At 38.8% G+C, this 20719-nt stretch overlaps 1 protein-coding gene across 5 annotated transcripts; it reads left to right on the top strand.

Annotated features, from left to right (window-relative positions):
- LOC121673033 (transmembrane protein 196) lies at positions 1-19423 on the top strand. Of its 5 annotated transcripts, none has more exons than XM_042046054.1 (5): positions 1-330; positions 12208-12264; positions 14079-14333; positions 16226-16299; positions 18597-19423. In XM_042046054.1, the coding sequence occupies exons 1-5, from the start codon at positions 166-168 to the stop codon at positions 18601-18603; spliced, it is 558 nt and encodes a 185-aa protein (XP_041901988.1). In that variant the 5' UTR covers positions 1-165; the 3' UTR covers positions 18604-19423. The 5 variants fall into 5 exon arrangements, with proteins under 5 accessions (XP_041901988.1, XP_041901992.1, XP_041901993.1 ...); XM_042046058.1 differs by having other exon boundaries at positions 1-312; XM_042046056.1 differs by having other exon boundaries at positions 7-324.
- Positions 19424-20719: the final 1296 nt, after the last annotated feature.

Consider the following 20719-nt stretch of genomic DNA (forward strand, 5'->3'; position numbering starts at 1 on the left):
CGCCGTCCCTCGGCAGCGCCCGCCGGCCGCGGATGCGCCGCTCCGCCCCGGCTGCCGGCGAAGGAAGAAAAGTTTGGGGGCGACTTAGGGCCGCGGGAGCGCCGGAGGAGGAGGAGGATGCGCGGTTTCCCCGGCTGATCGGGAAGGAAGGATGACCGAGGGAGGATGTGCACCAGCAGCCAGATCATCGGGAGCCTCCTGGTGCTCTCCGTGCTGGAGATAGGGTTAGGGGTGTCCAGCGTGGCCGTGGGGGCGGTCAGTTTCAGCCTGGTCCTCACAGAGCATAAACCTCAGCTGGGAGACTCTTCTCCGGTATGGAGCGGGGTGTGTGTACGTTAGCCATTTCACTCTCTCTTTAACTCTTTATGGTGATGATCAGACCGTGCGAAGGCATCCCCTCTTCCCTTCCCTTCCCTTCCCTCCCGCGAGTGCATGTTGCGCCGATGTCGCCGGGTCCATTTCCGATGTGCTTGGGGTACGGTCTGCAGAGTCGTGGGGAGAGGGGGAGGCACGGCGGGGACAGATGTATGTGTGTGTTGGGCGGGGGGAGACCCCTTCTTTCTCGCTCCTTTCCGTTTTTCAGTCTTGCTGTGAACAATTGAACTTTCTCTGAGCCCCTTGTCACACTCGGCAAAGCCCGATGCTTCGCGTGGAACCCGGGCCATAGCTTACAGTCTCTAAATTGACTGTGAGTTTTGCTTTTTAAAAAGAACAACCCTGTCCGTGATGAGGAGACTGTCAAAAGGTGCTTTAAATTAATGTCAGGGGTATACCAGCTGAGTCCTGAGCTTTTGGAGGAAAAATAGAGGCATTGGGAAGGAAAAGGAGAATGATGTTCTCATGATCTGGGCACCCTGAGCTTCTTGTAAAATGAACAAAAAAATTAAAACCAAATAATGGGTTAATAGAAGTAGCACGTTCATATCACAGAGCATTTCTTACTTCTCAAAAATGTTTCTTATTTTTCCAGTTTGAGATATGCATGTTTCTAGGAAGATTTTTCCTCCAAATGGTTGTTTATGTTTATGAAACAAAGAATAGGAAATACAGAGTTTTCAGTCTAAACATGAGTGGGCATTTTTGAAGTCCAAAGCTGGTTTTGGCCAGCTTGTATTACAGCAGTATTTCTAATAGGATTGTTTGCTTTGTTTCAGATAATATGATAAATGCAAAACACTCTTGGTTATTCACCAGCATAACCTCCTCTAATTTATAGATTCATCCAGCCAAAGTGCTTCATGTAATATTCGCACTGTCAATAATTATTAATTATTGACAACAGTGATAAATATTTTTGGCAGTATATAAACACACATATAATTCTGCACTGCAGAATAGGTAGGCAAGAAATGAAAGTGAAGACCAGCTCAGACAGGTAATATTACCAGGCCAACAGGTAATGATATTATCAAAATCACTTCAAAAAGGGAGGTTTCTGATCATGGTTGATGAAGAAAAAAATTACTTTAAACCATGTGTCTATCTGAAGATTTAATGGCAAAGGGCAATTTCCTGGGTTTCACTGAAGTCAAAGAGCTTTGATCAGTCAGTGAGATCAGTATTTTATGCAGTGATTGTATTTTGTGACAATGCTATCACAGCTGATATCATTTCATGACGATGCACATTTCCTGCATAACTGCCTCATTCATTTTTATGCTTTCTGTTACCCCAGAGTTTGTACTAGGCATAGATTAAGATTCTGTTATATTAGATGTTGGCTTCCAAGGACCTTATAATCGTAGTAAGAGACAGATACCGTATAAAAGGGGGTAAGCGAGTATGAAGAAACAACAAACCAAAACTGAGTGGTATAACAGGTGGTTGTATTAACACACCAGCAGTCTGGCTGCTTTCAAGCTGTTCATAGATAGAGTTTTAGAGAGGAATAAGACAGAGGACAATGAAGGGATTTTGCAGATGTTTATAGGAAATTATTCTCATATGTGAGTGCAGAGGCATGGAAGGTAACCCAAAGGGACTTGTTTGCAAATGTAAAAAGTGGGCAAAGGATGCCCACAACCAGAGTCAGCAGAGGCTGGCATCAAGTGCTGGGAACTGAGCAAAAAACTGCAAGTTGAATAGGCAGAGAGAGGCCTCAAAGAAAATGCAAAGTGGAAGCAAGAAGCTTATGCTTCATGTAGCAGAGGAAATGAGAAATCAAAGTGACGTGCAGAGTGGGGTGACACGTTTCTAAACGCTGACTTACTTTTCCTTGGACTGAAGATATGTTGTCTAAATTGTCACCATTATACCACTCTCTTTGTACTACTCCAGCAGGTAAAACTGCTAGGTTGCATTCTTCTGACTAAGGGACCAGCAGGTGAGGCAGGCCAAGAAAGAAGCCAGAGATTTACTGTTCTCCAGGGATGCTTAGGGCCATGGGTAACTAGTTTCAAATTTAAACACCTGGACAAAGATTTATTTGGACAATCCTCAGGACTGTCCTGCTTCAGAAGTGGCATAAGCCGTCTTTCTGCTCACTGAATCTTACACTGAGCTCGTGTTGCCTCTATTAAAGGATTTGTCTTGCATAAAATATGTTATTTTTTTCCAATTCACACTCTTGAGTCAGGGTTTTCCTTTGAGAAGTGAACACTAAGGAAAAGAAGGGGACATTAAAGGAAAAACTAATTCTTTGACATGTTAAGATACAAAACACTTAAGTTGAACAGCACCAGTCCTCCTGTTGCAATTTACTTGGAAATACACAGAAAACCTTTGACCCTGTTCTATCCTTTTATGTGGGTGGAACTCAGCAGAGACTGAAGTTCATAAGGAAGTAGATGAAGATAGCATCACCATGGAAACCTTAACCTGAATTCCTAAAATTTGGGCATCTTAAAAATCCTGCACATTCTATCTTCTATGCTTGCCTCCCTATGATGCTTTGCATTTGACAAACATTAGCTTTTCTATTAAAAGAGGTTTTCTTATTGTTCACTGCCTCCATTCAGACAGATGATTTACTAACATACCTAGTTTTAACCATGTGGATTCCATCCACAGGGTTATGGACACAAGTGAAGTTAAGCATGGGCTGAAGTACCCTGATCATTGCATGCCATGCATTATGTATAAGCAAGCCAGGGAAAGTAGAGTGCACCAGAATGAAGAAATCGAAAGCCTAGGCAATGTCTGTATCAAAAAATGCATAAAAATGGGGAAAAAAAGTTTCAAATCTGTTGTTCTCATTGGAGTTGAATTGGATTAAGGTAGTACAAATTGTTTAAAAAGTAGCCAAAAGAAAACAACTGAAGGTGTAACCGTCTTCTCAAATTATCTGGAGCATGTGGAGACAACTAACCAGTTTACATCATCACCAATCTGTTCTTTTTAAAATAGGCCATGGCTGTTAAATTGCAAAAAAATCCCAAAACCAAAATCAAACCCACAATAAAAACAGTCCCAAATACTCTAAAGTGCACACGTTGTTGATTTCTGAATTTTCTTTCTGTTTGTTACGTTTGTTTTGGGATAAACTATTCTACAGGCTATAATCAGTGTCTCCCAGATTTCCTTGTTTCCCAGAACGGAGGGATATTTCTGAAATCCACCATTCCAGTTCAGTTATATGACATACTATAGAAATAATTCAACCAATGAGAATGCTGAACCACTAACAATAACATAGTAAGAATGACAGCATCCATAGCAGAGGCTTTTGCACAAACAAAAAAAAAAAAAATCAGTTGGTAGTCAACCAAAAAGTATTCACAGATATTTTTTTTAATGGTCACATACTTCCCCATCTATATTTAGAGCATAGTGGTTTCATCACCATCACTATGAGTAGTGAATAGATGTTCACACACACACATACGTGTGTATGGGTCTAATCCTCATTTATTTTGCAGTGGTGAATAAATCCTTGTTGTAAATGAGTCTCCCTCACAGAGAGAGAGAATGAGAGACAAAACCCACATCTTTAGACAAATATGTCATCTATCTTCATATGCAGGAGAGATACCTGATGATTCACTTATGGCTATACCCCTCAAGAGTAATCATTTTCTCCCTTATAAAGGCAAATATCTGAATTTACTTGAGAGATATGCACTTTCTGTATGGTGGTCTGTTTGCTTGTCTGTAGATAGAGGCAGAATTATTGTTTCCATGATTTGGGATTTTATCACAGTGGAAGTCTGCTTGCTCATTAAAAATCTGCATTTGGCTACAGAAATTTGTTCCTAGTTGGCACTTGAAATATTTGATTTAAATTACTTTAATTTTTTATCCAAAATTTGAAGGAAAAGAACAAATGTCAGTCTGTATGGACTTTCTCAGAGCAAGAAAACCTTTTTATACTGTTAAATCAATGTTGGTGGCCTGAAATTTTAAACCACTAAATTTTGCATCTAGATTTTACTGTTGCCAAGTTTCCTTTGGAAAGAACAGTCAAACTATTTTTTTTTTTTTCAAAACAGCACTAAAAAAATCACATTATTGTTTAGCATGCAGACAAAATGCAGATGTGATCCTACTTTATTTTAACATATGCATTGCATTTTCATCAAACTGACCGTATTTCTGTCTGGCTCTCACTCATGATGAAATTAATCACAGGACTTTCAGTGAGCTCAGTGGAAGCTGGAAAGAGTTCTGTACCTATAGATGGGGAAGGACATGCCAAGGGTGGAAGCTCCTTGCCTTGCATGGAGCCAGGACAATTCACTGAATTGAGCTAAAGTCTTTCAGTAGGTTTTCTTTGTCATTCAGAGACTCCAGAGGCACAAACCAACCTGGAAGATGGTCCATCTAGTTCCTGGGTTGTATTTAGAGGTTCTGTTGAATAGAGACTGACTTAAGCATATGCTTAAATGTTTTACTACAATAAGACTTTAGTTCACCTGCAGGGAATAATCTTTCATTTATTACTTTTTTGAGATGTAACCAGTCACACTCGAAACCAAATACTTGGTAGAAAACAAACAGAAAGCACTATTCTTATTTGTTATTCTGATAGTCTCTAAACAAACAAAAAGTAAATATTATTATTTTGTGCTGAGAATTTAAGTGTTTTTAGAGATGGGTGGAGGTTTTTCGAATCATGGACATTAGGTAAACTTTCAGATTCAGATTTAGAAACACACTTCTAAATTTCCTTGATTGTTTCTAAAAACCAATTCCCATTTTTAAAGCGTCTCTGCAGGTCTGTAACAAGACGAGTGGAAACACTAATCACAGGGACTGGGATGGAGTTTTAACTGCTGGCATATGGCTTGAATCAGTGGGAAGTGTAGCAGCACCTGATCTGATAAGACCCAATAGCACACTGCCAGACAAGGTATTGGCTCAGATTAGACATGCTTTAACACCATGCCTCAGTTATAACAGAGCCTCCCCTCTCAGCATGACAGATTTGGTGGAACACAAGGTTGGGTTGTAGAAATGCTGTTGCTTCTTGTTCTGTGTCTGGATGACTTTCTGCCAGCTAGACATTCCTGTCCCCACAACCACTTGCATGGGACGTCATTAGAAGTTTCCATCCCCCTTTTGCAAAGATTATTGTGTTTCTCTGTGGAGGTAATGGGCAAACCTAGTACCTAAGCTTGATTTTCTGGCCTGTTGTAATTTTTATTTAGTTTGATGTCTTTGTTTTCATGAGTAGATTCTGTGCCCTTTATGCCTGCGCTAAGAAAATTTAATCCTTGTTCTGAAATACTGCTTAGGAGAAGGATTACAATTAGAGATATCTCTTCTGCTTAGTTCATCCATTAGGGATTTCAGCTTTTTTCTCACTTGGATGGAGTTGAAACAACATTATTAAATAGAATCTTTCTTTCTTTACATTATTAAATTCAAATTCCTGATTTTTCTCCTGGAAGTCACATGGTTATGCAGCTTTAGTGTAAAACACAGATTTTTCTAGTTTACTACCTGACAAGGGTAGATAAAAGGGAACCTGTTAATTCTGTCTTGATGGTTTAGTCTTCCAAGTAGAGTGTCACTTGAATAGGTATGATACATTGAATAGATATGATGCATTTTCACTGTGTTATATTCCATTTTGGAATACCTTCCCTTCCTCTGTTTCATGAGATACATATGGATGACCCGGAATGGTGGAGGACTTTCCATAGAGTGTATACAGTTTAGCTGTCTTTTTTGTCATGAACAATGACTAGGGATCAAGGTGTCCTTATATTCAACAGGTTTTCTCTACTATTTTGTTCACCCTGTGTCCAGGAAATTTTTCTATGTGCCATTTTCATTTTTTCAAGGGAATTACACTCACCATTGCTTTTGCCTTTTCAAAACATAAGACAGAAAGGTTTCTTAGCTTCAAGATATAAAATAAAAATAGCTCCTTTTCTTCTGCATGGTGGAAAGAAACAAATCTTTGGCTTCCTGCAGATTAACTAAAACTGAATCTTTTTTTCAGACTACCAGGGAGAAAGTACCCATTTTCCAGAAGAAAGTGAAAGAAGCCAAGTCTTTTGTTACAGAAAATATGAAATAGGGATGGATCCAAACCACAGAACTTGAATATAAATTGAGATTTTGGCCTTCGTACCAAAATTTATGGGGTTTTTGATCTGAGGTTTTGTTTCAAGGCAATATTCAATATAAAGTAAATTAAAGCAGTCTCAAAATAAACATTCCACTTTTCTGGGAGGTCTTTGGGGTTTTTGTTCAAAGTTCAACAGACAAAAGGAGAGGTTTTCCAATATGCATATAGAACATTAGCAGGTACCGCTGCAGTGTGAATGGCAAAACCTCCACAGACAAACAGACACTACTACATCACCTTGCAATCACACTGGTGCTGTCAGAGCGACTCTGACTTTGGTGGGTCCATGGTGAATCATTGCTGAAAGTGGGATTGAGGCACTTGGTTTCTAAGTAGCTTTTGTGCTTTTGTAGTATCTTTCTTTGGATTTTTTACCATTCACCCAAGAGGGGTTATGCCCCTGTCTATTACTTGATGATACAGTCTCATAAACTCATAGAATCACAGAATCATACAGTAAGGGTTGGAAGGGACTTTAAAGATCATCTAGTTTCAACTGTTTCTGCCATAGGCAGGGACACCTCCTACTAGACCTGGTTGCTTAAGGCTTGGAAGGGACCTTAAAGATCATCTAGTCCCAACTGTCCCTGCTATAGGCAGGGATCCCTCCTACTACTAGACCTGGTTGCTTAAGGCCTTGTATAACCTGGCCTTGAACATTGCGATGGTTGGGTCATCCAAAGCCTCTCTGGGCAACCTGTTCCAGTGCCTCATCACCCTCGCAGTAATGAATCTCTTCCTAACATCTAGTCTAAATTTCCCCTCTTCCAGTTACCTCATTACTCCTTGTCCTATAACTACAGTTCCTGATGAAGTCTCCCAGATACTGCAAGGTTGCTATGAGGTCTCCATGCAAACCCAATGATCCTTGTGGGTCCCTTCCAACTCAGAATATTCTGTCAATCTGTGAATCTCTGAACCTTCTCTTCTTCAGGCAGAACAGCCCAAACTTGCTCTGCCTGCCTTCTTAGGGGAGGTGCTCCTGCCCTCTTAACAACTTTTTGGCCCTGCTCTGGACTTGTGCCAACAGTTTCTATACATGACTTCTCTGCTAGTCTTGACACAAAGCATCATGTATGTATAGGAGGTGTGAATAAGTCTGCAACCAAAAGTAACCCTATAATCAATAGGGACTGAGTGTAATTGTTGATCTTGTAGGTTTTTAAGTGAATCTTTGGGTCTTTTAACATTTTATTTTTTTTTTTTTTCTTATGAATCATAATTAAAATGGAAGCCCAACTATGAGACATCTGTTTAAAAAAGTTCCAGCTGAAATTCCCTCTCTGGCTTCCAGGGCATTTTGTAGGGCTTATTAGCTTAGCTTATCCTTACTGAAATGTTTTAGCCTTATTCTCTGCATGAGCTGTGAACACTTCAACAACTGACCATTCTTTACAAGGAGCTTATCTTCAGTAATATATTCCTTTTCCACTCCTGATTTACTGTGTTCTCAGTAGAAGTCTCTTTGTCTAACCTACCTCAAGACTGACATGGTTAGAAAATATAACTGTATTTAAAGAGTCCATGAGATTGGTTAGAAAAAATTGGTAAGGATAATCAATGATCAAGTAGAAAGGAGCAAGTCCTCACCATGACAGCATTAGTTAGTCAAGGGTAAACTGTAGTCCAGAGTAGCTCAACATTTACAAACCAAGTTTTACTGTTCTGACATATTGACATGAAGTCTTTCAGGATAGCCAAGAACAGAGAGAGTGTCAAGACAACAGAGCCTCTGATGGCTGTATTCCAGTTGGCAGTACTATAAAATAGAAGATTCTAAGTTAAAGACACTTTCAATCTCATTTTTACTGCATCCTTTTTCTGGTACAAAGAGCTAGTGTAGCTTTTCCCATCCAGTTTTCACTACTGCTGATCACAACACTGAGACATCAAAAATTCTACAGGAAATTCCTATAGCACCACCAAAAAAAGAAAAAAATCGTCTCTATGCTATCAAAAAGCAGAGAACAGAGTTAACCACATAATGTCCCACTGAAATCTAGAAGTCTCCACATTGAGAAGCTTAGCTAAAGAAACTACATGAGCAGTGTTCCTGAGCCACAAGTATTACTAATACTCGCTTCATACAGCAGGTTTCCACTGTTTCCAGTGAATCAGCCTTAGAAGAAAGTGGTAAACTTGGTTCATAATATTCAAAGCTTTGCATGAGGTATAATTGCCTGACCCTGTGGCTCAAAGTCATCCATTGGTTTTAATTGCAAAATGCTTGCTGACATAAATAAATAACTATACTGGGTTTTGGGCAAGCCTTTTCTCTATTAATGCAATACATTGTCATATAAAAAAACCCTCAACCTACATAACATTAATCCTTTGCTACTGCCCGAATGCTTTTCTTCCAAGGTTTTTAACATATTCAGGCACTTGAGTGCATTCGGTTTCACAACTTGTTTATCTCATAGCCATACAGATTATAAAACTTCAGCATGACCTCAAGATTAAACAGAAGAATGTGGAGGAAGCATGAATATCCAATTCCTCTGAGTCAGAATACAAAGAACTCTTTTAGTTCTTTAACTATGGAATATGTTATTCCTTGCCTATATGTATAAATACTGTAGATGTAAAGAGAGACAATACATACAGAGTATACATGTCACAATACAATATTATCATAAAATCATAGAATTTTTCAAGTTGGAAGGGACGCATAAAGATTGCCAAGTCCAACTCCATGCTCCTTGCCGGACTACCTAACACTAAACCTTACGACTAAGAGCAGCATCCACGAGTGCTCCTTGACCTCTGACAGACTTGGTGCCATGATCCCTTTCCTGGGGAGCCCATTCCAGTGACTGACCACCCTATCAGCAAAGAACCTCTTTCTGATGAAACTTCACTCCATTTCCTTGTGCCCTATCATTGATCATCAAAGAGAGGAGATCAGCACCTCTCCCTCCACTGCCTCCCTTGAGGACTGTAGACTGTGTGGAGGTCACCCCTCAGCCTTCTCTTCTTCAAGCAGAACAAACCAAGTGACCTCAGCTGCTCCTTGTAAGTCTTGCCCTTGAGGCCTTTCACCATCTTGGTCATCCTCCTCTGGACAAATTCCAATAGTTTCATGCTTTTCTTATACTGAGGCCTCCAACCCAGCACACAGGGTTGCATGTGGGTTGCATCATCATGGGGCTGCACCAGAGCAGAATAGAGCAGGACAATCACTTCCCTCGACCAGCTGGTGATGCTGTTCTTGATGTACCCCACGACATGGCTGGCCTTTTTTGCTGCTAGGGTACTGTTGATTCACATTCAGCTTGGCATCAAGCCAGACCCCAGATCACTTTCCATATGGCTGCTTTCCAATGTCTTGATCCCCAATACTTATGTATAACCAGGATTATGCTGTCCTACGTGCAGAATACGGCACTTGCTCTTGTTAAATTTCATGTGGTTGGTGATTGCCCAGCTCTCAGGTCTATTCACATCTCTCTGTAAGGCCTCTCTACACTTAACAGAGCCCACAATATCTCCTAGTATAGTATATCCTAATGGATATCATTAGCAAACTTAATGTGCATTTAACTACTGCATCCAGATCTTTACTCCAGGTAGTCAGATACTTTAAATGGAATAGTCACCCCTTGTTTTGAGAAGGTGGTACCTTAGGGCTCATAGATTAGCTTCATTGACTCAAACTGGAGCAGAATTAAAGCATTCCTGAAAAAATGGGTGACCTCTTTCATACTCTTTCAGCTTTGAAGGTAAATTATCAAACCCACAGTTTTTTAAACTAGTTAACAAGTTAAAACTATCTATGATGGTATCTTCCAACACTAATTAATTTTTCTATATACAAAAATTTCCTTTCAATCCTATTCAATCACTACAGAGAGAAAATATATTATTAATCCAGTTTATCAAGTCTGACTGAATAGAACTTAATTACAAAGATGTCTTCAACAAATTTCATTTGCGGTTTCTGCATTTTGAGGAATACAAAACACTACATGTGAAAATCTGAAGCATGCCTTCAGTTGAAGGCAATCTGCAATGGCAGGACTGGGAATGAAACCCCAAAACTTCACAGAAAGTCTGAGTGAACACTTATAAAGCAGAGGTGATGAGCTGAAATCTTCTTTGTGTGTGGGAAAGGTGCAGAGGGAGCATTGCCCCTGGTGATTTGTTTTGTTTTATTGTTATTTCAGTCAGTGGGTTCTAGTAGCAATTACCAGTTGTGTGTTCTGGTATGTCCTGAGCCATTCAGCACCATGGTCTACATGACCCAGCCCTCTCCATAATCAGAGCAGTATTAAATTCACATCCCATGCTTAGTGTGAAGGTAAATAATATACAAAATTTATCCACATTCATTATGGGAACTGATTTCATGGGTCTAACTCAGAGTAGAAGGATACCTCAAGGTTTATATTTATACACATGAACTGCTTTAGTTAGAGGGAGATAAACTATGAGTTAAAGCAACTCCTCAACTGAAATAGTGAAGTTCCAAAGTTTTAGAGTGTGAATAACAAGTACCTGCAATATATTACACAGACCCTGAATGCTGTATAGAAACTCTCAGTTTTTTCGTTTGTTTGGGTTTTTTTAATTTCTTCTGTAACAGCCAGGTCTGTTTTGTGATTTAATTCCAAATCAGGGTCAAGCAGAGCCTTTTGCTAGAAATACCATCTCAAAGGAAAAAGGATGTGGAAAAATCCAGTTTTAAAACTATAAAATTACTTCCCAATAGGGATGTAGGGTTTGTTTTATTGAAATAAATAGCACAGATTTCTTAACAAAGGAGTTTATGAGGTATCAAGGAAATCTTTTGACAGTATTGCTAACACCTGGAGAAGGACTTATTGCTTTCATACAACTACTGTAGTTCCTACCATGACTGCTTCCTTGGGGACTATTCATTGTTTTCCTCGTTAAACTTTTCTGTAGGAGGAAAAAGACATCAGAGGACATCACTGGTCTTTGACAGAGGTCACTATTAAGCATTACCATCTATTTTTATCAGCTGGTAGGCGTTTTTGTCCGGTTTTGTTAATTAATTTTTGCCTGATGCTTGATGCTGCAATTGGCAGATCAGTTTGTGTGATGGAATGACTTAAAAAAAAGTATAGATACCTTCACGCTATCTCTTGCAAATTCATCTATCAAGAGTTTGAAACAGATCTTTCTGCATGCCCAGAGTAGGCACACCAACAGATGTACTCGTATTTACACCTGCACCCACAGACATGACTGAATTACATTCTTGCCCAGAGTTCCACTGTCCTGAAGAAAAAGATCCATATGTAATTCTTCAGTGGCTCAGATGGTAGGATCAGGGCATTAAGTCCCTATGTTATGCTTAGAAGTAGATGATTTGGATCACTGACTAGTACCTTGCTAAACTTTTCTGAGAGAAAAACAGTAAAAAGGCATTTTTATCCTTGCAACACGGGGGATTTTTTTCCACCTTGTTTACCTAAGCAGCTTAAAATTCGGATTTTCTTTCTTTTCTCATGAGTTATCATGGTCACTCTGACTTCTCATTCCAGTTTCTTATCAGATAAGAGTGTTTATGGTTGAGTTATAACCTCCTGAAACATAAGGTTTGTGGCAAAAATGCTGACAAATGTAACCATTGCCTAAACTGTGGTCACCACCACGGCAACACAGTGGGATTTGAACTTCATACCTTAAATGATGAAGTAATTGTTTGTTTTTTTTGTTTTTTGCAGTTCTTGCTTTGTGGCATATGTGGAATATTGTGCGCCAAAAAAAAATCTGGACTTGTTGTAAGTTTTTCCACTGCATCTATAACATAAAGTATTTGAAAGGCTTATTTATCTAATTTGAACTCTTTACTGGGGGCTTTCTGTATCCAAGTGTTTTTGATAAACAATTAGAAAAATTGCGAGTCAGCAATCCAGAAAAAGAAATCAGCACTTTGGAATAATCATAAAAACAAGGCAGTTCTGAAATGGCCCAAGAAGGTCATGCTATTTAAGCCATACATCCCTATTTATCCGTGTCTGGATAAACTTTGATGGGAAACCACTTCACATAGATTTATGCCAAGTCAATAAATGCTTCTCAGTAATGTCACTGGAATGTATCTTCTCTCCTTCAAAAACACAACACTGGGCTGCCATCTCAATAAGGCTGCTGACCAAGTTTGTTTCTAGATATCATAGCTGTTAAGTGTTTTAATAAGTTTGTTTGGCAATCTGAAACACATGTAAGTAAGTTTTAAAATGATGGAAGATGTCTCTTTGGATACAGTCATTTTCTGACTGTAGAAAAATGGTGTTATTACTCAACAAGTCACAGCAGAACTTTGCGTTAAAGACATGATCCTATTGTAAGTGATAATGCTAGCCCTAATTTGCCGTCAGCTTGATTATTCTGCCACATACAGATGGAAGTCACATAAAACCAGTATAAGTGTGATGGGAACCAAGAGTTCTCTCTGATTACTTTTTAATATCAATGAGTTTTTCTAAACCCTGTTAAAATGACAGTTCCATTTCTTACAATGTGTACCATAACCAGTTTCTAAAAGCCATCTGTTCCGGAGGTCTCATGGAATAGTCACTTGCCAGTGGACTGCAATATACATCCTCAGTGCAACATTCCTGATGAAATTCTCATCCCAGTTGTGTACAGAAGTAGTCTGTAAGACTCTATAAGTTTTTGCCACCAGAGTAGATAAGTACATATACAAGGCTGTATCGAGAAACATCAAAAGCCCATCTAGATCATCATCTGACAGGGCAGCAGTATCAAGGGAAGTGAATAAGACAATCATTTAGCACTGTCCCCATAATAAGGTCTTTTGCTTCTGAGTCATTTGTGATTAAAGCAACATCCTGAACCAGCATAACATCTTTGCAGTTAAAAGCAATAGGAGGTCCTTAAATATTTCTCATTGATTTCAGCCTGTTTCACAGCCTTCTAAAATTCCCAGGAACATTTTAGTCAAGTTAAAATCAAGCAAACCAACCAACCATATAGTCACCTAACTGACCTTCTGCAAAGCAGCATCACAGATTTCTTTGTTGTTTCTTTTGCTTCTTTGACCAGCACATTCACCTTGAACACTTTCAAAAACCCCGCAAAAGCTGCAGAAAACCTCCAATCTGCTGTCTGACTGAATAAATTATAATTGAGCAGGAGGCAGAGTCAGATGGCACACAAAGCAAGAGAGATTCACTACAAATACATGAGGCATTCACTCCTGAGGCAGGAGTGATAAACTGCACAATAGAAAATTACGACACATTCTGTCATGTTACTGTTCTGCATGAACAGCTGGAAATCACATTTGTGTCCTAGCAGTCCTTCCATTGAATAGGTTTTAGCTTTACCTACTCATTTTACCCAACTTGTCCTTACATGCAACATCAATCTTAACTCTTGTATACCAGAAGGTAATGTATTCCCTGGGAGCAATGTGGGAGATAAGAGAGTTAAATAAGTGTCTGTGCAGTGTTTTGCAGTCAATGATGCTATCAAAGAATTGAACAATGGTTAGTCTCATATTTTATAAGCATGAATCCATCTCTGAAAAATATCACTGTGACATAACCTCTCTTGTCTCTCCTGACAGATGATACTTTTTTCTGCCTGTTGCATCTGTGGACTAATAGGAGGAATCCTAAATTTTCAATTTCTTCGTGCTCTGACAAAGAAGTCATCTGCTCTCTATTCTTTGCATCTTGCCTCCATGTCTCTTGCATGCATTGGAATTGGTGGTTGCACCCTTTCTTCATGGCTCACTTGTCGGCTAGCCAGCTATGAACAAAGGCGAATGTTCTCAGAAAGGGAACATTCATTGCATCACTCCCATGAAATGGCAGAAAAAGTGAGTTGTGTGTCCTCCCTTATTTGTTCTGCTTCTCCTGAAATGTTACTGTATGTGTTAACGTTTACAATTGGCAAGAGATGTGTTCAGTTTTCAGTTTCATATGAGAAAGAGCTTCTGGAAAATGAAATGCTGCCATTCTGTGTAAGCTTTATTATGTTGCATTATATGGAGCTATTTTTAGGTACTGTATATTTGCAGTACATCCATTTCAATGAAGTACATCCATTTTCAACATAATTCCATTGTATAGCTATTCAGGGGCTTAGCTGCTAAATATAGCACCTCATAAATAATTGGAAGCCTTATTAATATGGATTATCATGTATTTTACTGTGAAAAAAAGCACAGAAAGCTTTCTGTAACCACATCATTGCATGCTTCCAGGATTTAATCAATTTCTTCCTCTCCCAAGTACTCAGCATATAAATTTGGTTATTTAAACAGAAAAGCCACAGTTCACAAACCTAGATGATTTAACCTAAGCATCTAAGGGCATATTTAGACACCTAAATGAAACTGGTCTCATTTGCAGCAGCACTGAGCATTTACTTCCGTTCTGTATTAACAGGAAGCCTACCAAGGTGTGTAGGAACATATTTAGGTGCTTGAAACTGAAGATCCCAAAACTGAGCACATAGGATCAAAACAATTGATTGAATGGAATTCTTGAGATTACTTCCTTGACTTAACCATCTGAATAATATTTGAGGAGTTAAGTGTTCGCTGTAACCCTGTGCTTTGCATTTGGACTCAGTATCTATCCAATGCCTTTCATTTGAGAAATGAGCAGAAAAAAGAACAGAAGTCAAGTGGACTGTCCACCTAAACCTTCACATGCAAGTTTTCATGACTGTTAAGTTCAAGAGTCTGTTGTCTACTGAAACCTCTGAAGAGCAGAGCAAGGATTAATTTGCTCAGACTGTAGAATTGTTTTCAGATTCCATGACAAAATATGATATAGCAGTTAAAATGACTCGTCACTATTCTTTGGTTTCTTAACTGAGATGAGACTCCAAGTAGAAAAATACACTGAATTAATCTTAGATGTTTGAAACATGTTTTAAAAAGAGGATGTTTGAAACATTTTAAAAAGATGATGATTTAAACATGTTTTAAAAAGTTCAATAGTAGAGGTTACAACAGCAACATAAAGCAGGGTGATAAAATCAACAGAAGAGATACATTTCTCCATCTCATTTTAAAATGAAGAAGAATTCTGATGAGCTATTAGGCAAGTATGATGGTCTTGCTGATGGAAGGCTAGGTCTTGGCTTTCAGAGAGATTCTTGCCTCAACAAGGACAAAGATGGGAGAAAAGAAGAGAGGGAAAGGAAGAAGAAATGGCTTGGAAAGAAAAACCTTTCAAAATAAAAAAAAACCTGCCAACCCAATCAGTTTGGGGTGAAGATGACCATGTGTAGCAGTAGTTCATTGCCTACCTTCCTGGCCTGTTGACCTACTGAGCTTTTTGACACTGAGCAGCAAGGACTGCCAGGTGTCCACGTATCTTGGGCTATGATGCATGTGCAGAGCTACCCTATTGCACACGCTCAGTGGATGTGGGATGTGCCCCACCGATGGCAGACTTCCCACGTGTCTGCTGTAGGGTCAAGTATCCACGTACACTTGGCCTCACTCGGGACTTCTTAGACCCATAGAGTGCCTGCTGATGGCAGGGCTGAGTACACTAGCTCACAGCATGCCCCTAAAAATAATGAAGTCTACTTAAAACTTATATTAAATTAGACCCTAATTTAGAAAATAGCTTGAAAGTGTTTTATATATAAGACTATATTGTATATTTATACTGATATACAGTAATATAGACATGTACTGCATGTGCATTTGTTTGTGCTATATTTATTGTATAATTGTTATATTTATATTAGAGATTGAGGGGTATTGAAATAACCGACCTGCCCAGCTGTCCGGTGATTCCCCCGACACCAGAGTTACCTCCAAGGTACGCTGAACACTAGGGAGCTACCATGTTGTTATGTCACTTCAGGAAGGGCCACCTCTACGAGGAAGTCATAGTTTCAGCTAATCAAAGTTGGCTGATGCTGTGATGTCACTCTGAGGCAGGAATGGTGCTTCCAGGTAGTGACATAACTCTACGTGGTGAATGCTGCAATCTGGAAGTAAGTTGAGTATTTAAAATAATCACCCTAGTTATAGGCATCCAAATACTCTTATTTGGATGTAGCCACCATTGATTCACTCTGCTTCTAATCTCTGTGCTCCTTCATTCCTTGAATTCAGCAACTTTTTTTTTTAATTATTTTTTTTAAATAGAAATATTGGGGAAAATAAATGGGTTTTGATATATTTCTGAAATTATGATGATATTTTAATAGCTGATGTCTGCGGATGATTCAAGTGATGAAGCTGACAAAAGGAAACTCATGAGTAGCCTTCTGACAGATCATTACTATCAAAATATGGTTGACTGATAGCTGCTATTAAATGGCTTTGGTATTCTTGGTCCCTTTCCCAGCTGACATGTATCTTCAGTGTAGATCCAAAAAAGGCTTTAGGCACCCACAAATAAGGATATTACAGTGCCTTGTTTCAGAACAGACAACCCCAAACTGGGATCCGTAGTCCAGTGTTAGGCATGCATGTTCCTCTTCAATCTGTAAGAAGAATTAAGGCATAATACCAAAACATCCAACACCATCATCTACAAATGGAGACCTGGGTGGTAGAAAATACTCAAAATTAGTTTCACGCCTGATTTTCTCTGAAGCTTATGCTTGATTCAGGAGTATTAATTGGCAAGGCTACTTGGTTTGATGACCCTAAGCTTACACTGTAGAGAAGAATATAACGTCCCTTCTTTCAAAAACTGTGGAGGGAATGATTAAGTCCTTGATTTACTTTAGAATGTAGCTGGGAACACCTGAGAAAGGAGGCATCAGTGCTTTTTAACTTTATGTTACTCTGAGTTCTGGTCTCTGCTTGCCAAATATTGTGGATTAAAATAAGAGAGAGACAGAGTAAGACTAGTAATAAAGACCAGGTTGTATAATTTTCTTCTCTTTACCATGAATCTCAGCTACTATGCTATGGAGTCGGGCTCTTTCTTTCTGTCTTTTTCTCTCTCTCTCTGTCTAGCCCAATGAATCTTGCTTCACTTTTTTTACAGAAGCTTCTGCAGGAAGGGAGACAAACAAATCCCTTTTATTCCACATTTTCTCCAAGTGTACCTAGGAGGAAGAAGAGATGAATTTAATCTTTCCATGCAGAGAAGAGCCTCTGGTCATCATGCAACTATTTTAGAACTAGTCCAACACTGGCACCTCCACCTCATCTACCAGAATTTTAGAAATACCCCAAGCTGCATTTTTACCTGTACCCATTCCTCTTGCCATAGCTGAATGTTCTCTTGTCATTGGACATAAGCAGCAGATCACTTATTTCTGCATCCAGATTCAATTAGGTATGACACAGGCCTGGGACTGCTCAGAATAAGTTAGTTCTGACCATAAACTCAGTGTGGCTTTGCAGCCTTGAAGATCAGGGAACTGTTTAATTAATGTAGCCATGTCTATGCTTAGACAGCTGCTAAGGGGGTATTGTTTGGATTTCAATTTGAGAATTAGAAAATCTATCTCCGAACAAATCTTGGTTTAGGTGCTTTATGATTCTGACTCATGAGCCGGTCAGCTTACTCTGGGGTGACTCACCTGCCACTGGAGAAGCAATCCCCAAACTGCTAAAAAGTGTAGACTGGCATATTAAGGGAAAACTAAAATCAGTCCCATCCCAAGGGAAAACAAACAGTTAAAAACCTTAGATCCTGTTTGGATGTAGATCTACTTCCCAAATGTCTATTTCAGCAAGCATTGAATGGCATCTGTTTGTAGCATGTCAGCACAGATAGAGGTTTGAATGGCAACAGAGACTTCACCATTTCGTTCTTTTGTAGATCAGCACACAAGCTTGAGTTGATGCGATTCAAAGGACAACATCACAAACTTGTACAGATGCCATCAATGCTGTATGTGTGGTCTGAGTGTAATGTCCAACTCAATCACTATCAATGAGTCTATCAGCTTTCAAATGTACTTAATTTATGTAGGAAGAAATCTAATTTTTTTTTATCATGAGATTTATTAAGCTAAATAAAAATGTAAAGTGTTTCTGAATGTTTGAAATTCAGAGTTTGTTCAAATTTCATCACAACCTTAGATAACTGAATTTTGAACACCTTACAGTAATTCTAATTTTAATTAATGTTTTCTATTCTTGTTCTAGGAAATGACAGACAACCTAAGCAATGGTGGCCCACATCTGATTTATAATGGAGGTGTATATTAAGAAATTTTTAAAAGTTCCATGGAAGGAAGTGGTTTTAGAATTTTCTTCAGGAAAAAAAATAGACTCCAAGAAATTAAAAAATGAAACTATCTTAGCTTTTATGGCTCAAATGTCACAACTGCAGACCAGCACAGTTGCAATTCCCTTTTAGAACCATGTTCAAAATTTGTCTCCTAAACATTTTGCGGATATACAATATTTATTCACTTCCTGGCTACTCTCAGTTTTTTGTCTGAATAATCTTTCTGAATTGTGATAGTATTTGAAATAGACTTCTCAAGACTCTTATTCTCATGAAGACTCGAAAATCAGAAAAAAATTAAACTGAACTGCGTTTAGACCACTCAAAAGAGAAGGCAGAGGAAGAATGGCTCAGGGGAATCTTTTTCTCCTCTTCACTTAGCAGCATCTGGTGTAATACAATGGCTTCAGATCATGGCATGGTACAGCAACACATCTGCACAGTCCCTCTCCTCACATTTTGAATGCATCCTGCCTCAGTTTTCTCAGTAGATCATATCAAAAGAGAGTGCAAACTCCTCTTCCAAAAAGCTCCTATTTCACATCCAGAGTGTAATGAACAGTGTGCTGAAAACAACACCAATGTCTTTGTTTTGAAAGACAGAATGCTCTAAGAATGCCATAAATCAAAACCTCAATAATGCCTTGTTGTAAAGAAATTGTAAATATTTCCAATTTGTGAATGAAGTATATTTCGTAATTTGTTCATAAAAGATGACAAATAAAATGAAATCTAAACCAGAGATTTAAGAGAGATTTTTGGGTTTTTTTGTTGTTAGAAAGATCTCGCAAAGCTGAACTGTCATGCTTACAGTTTAGCACAGTATATTGAAAAGTTGCCAAAACAGTGAATCAAGCTCAGAAAGGAGAAAAATGAAGGCTGAACAGAATCATGGTCAAGGTCAGAAGTTACTGGCAATTCTCCACACTCACAATAAAGTTTGCAGGTATGTTAAGGTAGCAGCTTTAACTGACCCCAAACTTTATTGTAGAACCTAGTGGTTTGTATAGCCATGAAAAATGGAAGGTATGATCTGTAAAAGAACAATTACAGCATAATATTAATATAAAATATTCGTATAAAATCACTCATATGTTACATAGTGAGTCTATGACTTTGCAGTATTGCCCAGCACAGCAACATAAGTTTCAGATGTGAGCATCAATGATGACTGGCAGCATTTGGTAATTCATACCCATATTCCCAGACAGGAATGAATAGAACCTTACTACTGTTCAAACCACGCCCTAAAAACCACTATAAATTACATTAAATTGTTTTGTGAATCTATATGGTACAAAATAATCTTTAAATCACCTGTCTTAGAATTTCTGAATTCCATAAGGGAGTTTCCTATCTAATTACAACATGGGGAATATCTTCTCTGCAATTTAAGTCTCTCACTTAAACTCCATGCTAATTAGTTGGATGGCTAAGCTTATGAGTCAAAAAACGGTCCACCTTATAAGGCTTCTCTTCACTTACTTACTGTCCCAAAGAGTTTTTGAATTTCCTCAAAGGCCCTGATATACTAGTATTTATTACATACCTTAGAAATTGCTAATGACACTGTTCAGGTTCATAAAGAATACAGATACTGTCATAGCAAAACAGCTAGATGTTAAGGTATCTCTGCTCAAGGAGGTGCTCCCCTTCCCAGGCACTGCCAGTCTTTAACCTGTCTCCTTCACTGCATTACAGATTGTTTGTGCTCTTTACAGGTGGCATTGTCCCTTCAGTTTGATACTCCTCTTCCTTTGCAGCAGGAAGCATGAGATATATCTGTCCCCAGTACATGCCCCTTATGGGAGCATTTTTGCTGCAGCTCTGGACACAACCTGCCAAGGCAGGACCACGGTATAAATGGGTGCAGAGATTCACATATGTTGAAAAATGCACATTGAACATACAGCCTGAGGAGGTGGTTCTGTAACATTCCTTTCCTCACTGTCTCAGCAAAAAACATGTAAAAGGGCCTTATCAAATAAAATCAAGAGTAAATTAAAAAATTACTCAGAAATCCACCTTGGAACTACCT

Source organism: Corvus kubaryi, unplaced genomic scaffold (genome assembly GCF_017639235.1).
Source record: "Corvus kubaryi isolate FWS band 111438036 unplaced genomic scaffold, C.kubaryi_AGA036_p1.0 65114, whole genome shotgun sequence".
NCBI classification, from domain to species: domain Eukaryota; kingdom Metazoa; phylum Chordata; class Aves; order Passeriformes; family Corvidae; genus Corvus; species Corvus kubaryi.